Raw genomic sequence first — 3,227 nt, forward strand, 5'->3', positions numbered from 1 at the left:
ATCGAAGATTTCCAAGCCTGACGGTTCCACATCACCATTGATGCCTTCCCCTCCCCTCGTCCCTCCCGCACCACCAGTAATAGCATCGATACGTGAGCCCAACACGTCAGGGAAATGATTGTCTAACCTCACTAGTGCGGAACAGACTAGGAGGGGTTGAACGACGAAGGTCCCTACAATGTGTCGTTCAGGCCGAACGGCAACAAGCGACTCTGCGACCTGCGTTCGCTTCAGCTGTAATGCCGTCTGGATGCTGTTCGCATCCTGAAAAAAGGGCATAAAAATTCCCATTCAATCCGTTCCCACCTCGCCGCGACGCTAGAAACACCAAGTCCCAACACTCCCATCCGGGCCGTCATATTCCCAGATGCATGTGGGTCGCGGAAGGTACCCGTATCGAGCTCGAATGCGAGCTTGAGCTACCCAATTTAGTGGCGACTGTGCCATTAACAGGTGAGTCGACTCCGTCGCCTCCCGGGATGAGAATGATGTCGCTGCCATGGGACGTACCTAAGTAAGATCAGAAGGCACTTACTTTGGATATGTTGGACTTGGATGCGAGTGTGACGAGCAACGACAGTCTCTGCTGAGGGGGCAGCGGAAGGAAGAGAGACACTGTAAATGGACAAGGCGCAGGTGTGCCAAGTGTCTACCGCGCTTGGCCAGTGGGAGAAACAGCAGCAGGCTCGCCCTCTTCGGTAGGAGCGACGAGGGCGATCGTCCGTCTGGTGAGGGCGCGCGAGACTCCCACTTCCGCAGCTTTACTCCGGTCTTGTTCGCATGCGAGGTCGCCTTAAAGTATGACGATAGCACAGTGCAGTAGTACATGTACTAAGCATTCTGGTTGAGATCTATCAGCGTTAGCGGAACGTACAATTTGCGACTGAAGCGCGTCGCAGGGTGGGATATACTCTTCGATCTCTTGACCAAGGCATGATGTTAGGGTGGCCCTGTAGAGGGCCGGAACGTACAGTGTCATCGTGCCATGTAGAGCTGCATCACCTGCGCCACTGCCGAGTGCACATACGGATTAGGCCGTCCAGCCGTTGACGCGGTCAAGCCCATAGTCGGAGCCTCTAGTACGAAGATGGCCTTCAGCGGAGGCAGAGTTGCAGAGACATATGCATGATATATGTTACCTCTCGCGGTCGTCTCCGCGTTCGTCAGGATTTTAAGGCCATATCGATGATTTGACGAACAAGTCATAGTACATCCCGGGCGATGTTCCTGAAAGCAGAGGAATAGACACTTGTTTTCCTCACCACGGTTTCAACTATACGCCCAATGTTGTACCTATATCGAAATGGTCGTAATGAGTATACTAAATGTTAGATATGGATCACTTGCACTCGTTATCTGACACGGCTAACTTTTACGCCAAGTGGAATAATACCCTGTGCGGCACAGACTCGCCTATGGCGCCAAATCTGAAGACGAGCGTCGAAGTGGATAGCTCTGAGAAGTCGTTCTAGATGGTGGCGGGACTCGCGATTTTTGGTCACATGCTAATGAATAGAGCTCGGAATGCAATCTTCAAATTACCGACAAACATTGCTCAAGCCTTCAAAGTTACTGTAGGATCAGAGGAAATTCATAGCGCAGTCTTCCTAGTGGTACCAAGGTCGGCCCCGTCAGATCTCAAGCCCCAAGTGTACTTCCATGGTCTTGCATGCTTTGCCTCTCGCAGAAGCAGCACTTGAGTGTTAACTTGGTCAATACGCATATTGGAAATCAATAAACCGTGACGTGACTTACTGCCTTGCGATGGCGTCAGGAGTTGGTACCAACCATTCTCCGTCCGTATCATTCTGGCTATTGATGTGCATGTAGAGCTTCAAAGAGCCATCGGCACCGAGCCCTTTGACAGTATAGTGGGGTTTGCCCGAGAAAGAGTGGCTCCTGTGGGCGGGACACCTATTCAAGTTAGTACACGTAGCAGCAGTATCAGTATCCGTGAAGACATATGCTCAGAAGAGTGATATTCACTGAACTTACACGAGGGCGAGTCTAACAACTCCATTGTCCTTGAGGACCTGCTGGTGAGCGTGCGCCCACTTGCCAATATGTCTTGATATAAGTTTGTCGTTCATAGCTATATAGCAGACTCGTGTAACCCCGCCGCTGAGTCCGCTTTGGGTTACACCCCTTTCAGGTACACTTACATAACCACGACTGTGCTCTCCTTAGTTCCAGGCTTGGGTTTCAAGTCAAGAGAGCTCCTATTCTGTTGCATCTGCTGAGTAACTTATCGCCCGCCACAGGTCGCGTTTACACAGAGCCGTGGATACCCACAAGAGCGGCAATAGTCCTCAGTGATCCCTCGTCTGAGAAAGAGGCTCATTGTAGAAGACTGTGAGGTGAATTTAAGAGATGGAATGACAAGACCATGTTCGCCAAATGGGCTTTTATGTCTTTCAGGGCCTAGTAGATGCTGCAGAAGATCTTAGCGCAGGGGCGAAGTCTCGCTGGTGCAGGAGGGCGTGCTACTTGACTCCACTAGCGCCAAGATGACCGCCACAGCCCAGCCCCAGAGTTACCAGCGTGGAACGTGTGACTTCTGCAATTGATGAATCTATCAGGTGAAACATGGGCGAGAGGCAACGCACTTATGACTCGTTCGAAGTACGGCTCTGAATAGCCGGTCTAAACTCCAGAAGGCGGCGAGCCCTCCCCCCCTCCCGCGAGCAGACTCACCGTGCCCTCGAATCGGATGCGGCCCCAGCAGAAGACCCCCCTACTAGTTGCATGAGCTGTTAACACCACGGGCTAGGCAGTGTGCTACGATATGTTGCGCCACATTGGCAACTCGCAGGCGTCGAAGGGTCCTGGCACGAAGAAGTGCCGCCAGTATCCACGAGCTATTGGCATGCATATAGTTTCGAGGAATATCAGATACAATATACGCACCGAATCGACCCGTTGCGTATGCCGTGATAGCTCATGCTCGGGCCTCCGAGGTCACACACCCATCACAGCAGCAAGCGTTCAGTAAATGGACTTTGCATTGCTGTTAGTTAGCTAGCGTAAAGAAAATCTGTGCGTGCAGATCACGGCTCACCAAACTCTTGTTAAGGTTGACACAAAACGCTGAGAAGCTGCGGTTCCCAATTTGGTGTCGACAGTGCCGCCAGCAGACGGGTTCCACCCCGCCGTCTCCTAGGATTAGAGCGATGTGACATCATGAGACAGATCCAAGCAGATCGGGTGGTACTTACTTGGATATGCTG

The 3,227-nt window shown here is 52.0% G+C and overlaps 1 protein-coding gene across 1 annotated transcript; it reads right to left on the reverse strand.

Moving 5' to 3' along the window:
• Positions 1–355: 355 nt before the first annotated feature.
• On the reverse strand, positions 356–1,206 carry PHACADRAFT_179933 (uncharacterized protein; the record flags this gene model as incomplete). Its single annotated transcript, XM_007390134.1, has 6 exons — positions 356–510; positions 536–615; positions 654–792; positions 875–950; positions 972–993; positions 1,028–1,206. 6 exons carry the CDS (start codon positions 1,204–1,206, stop codon positions 356–358), a joined length of 651 nt encoding a protein of 216 aa, XP_007390196.1.
• Between the last annotated feature and the right edge of the window lie 2,021 nt (positions 1,207–3,227).

This window comes from Phanerochaete carnosa (genome assembly GCF_000300595.1).
Source record: "Phanerochaete carnosa HHB-10118-sp unplaced genomic scaffold PHACAscaffold_1, whole genome shotgun sequence".
NCBI classification, from domain to species: Eukaryota; Fungi; Basidiomycota; class Agaricomycetes; order Polyporales; family Phanerochaetaceae; genus Phanerochaete; species Phanerochaete carnosa.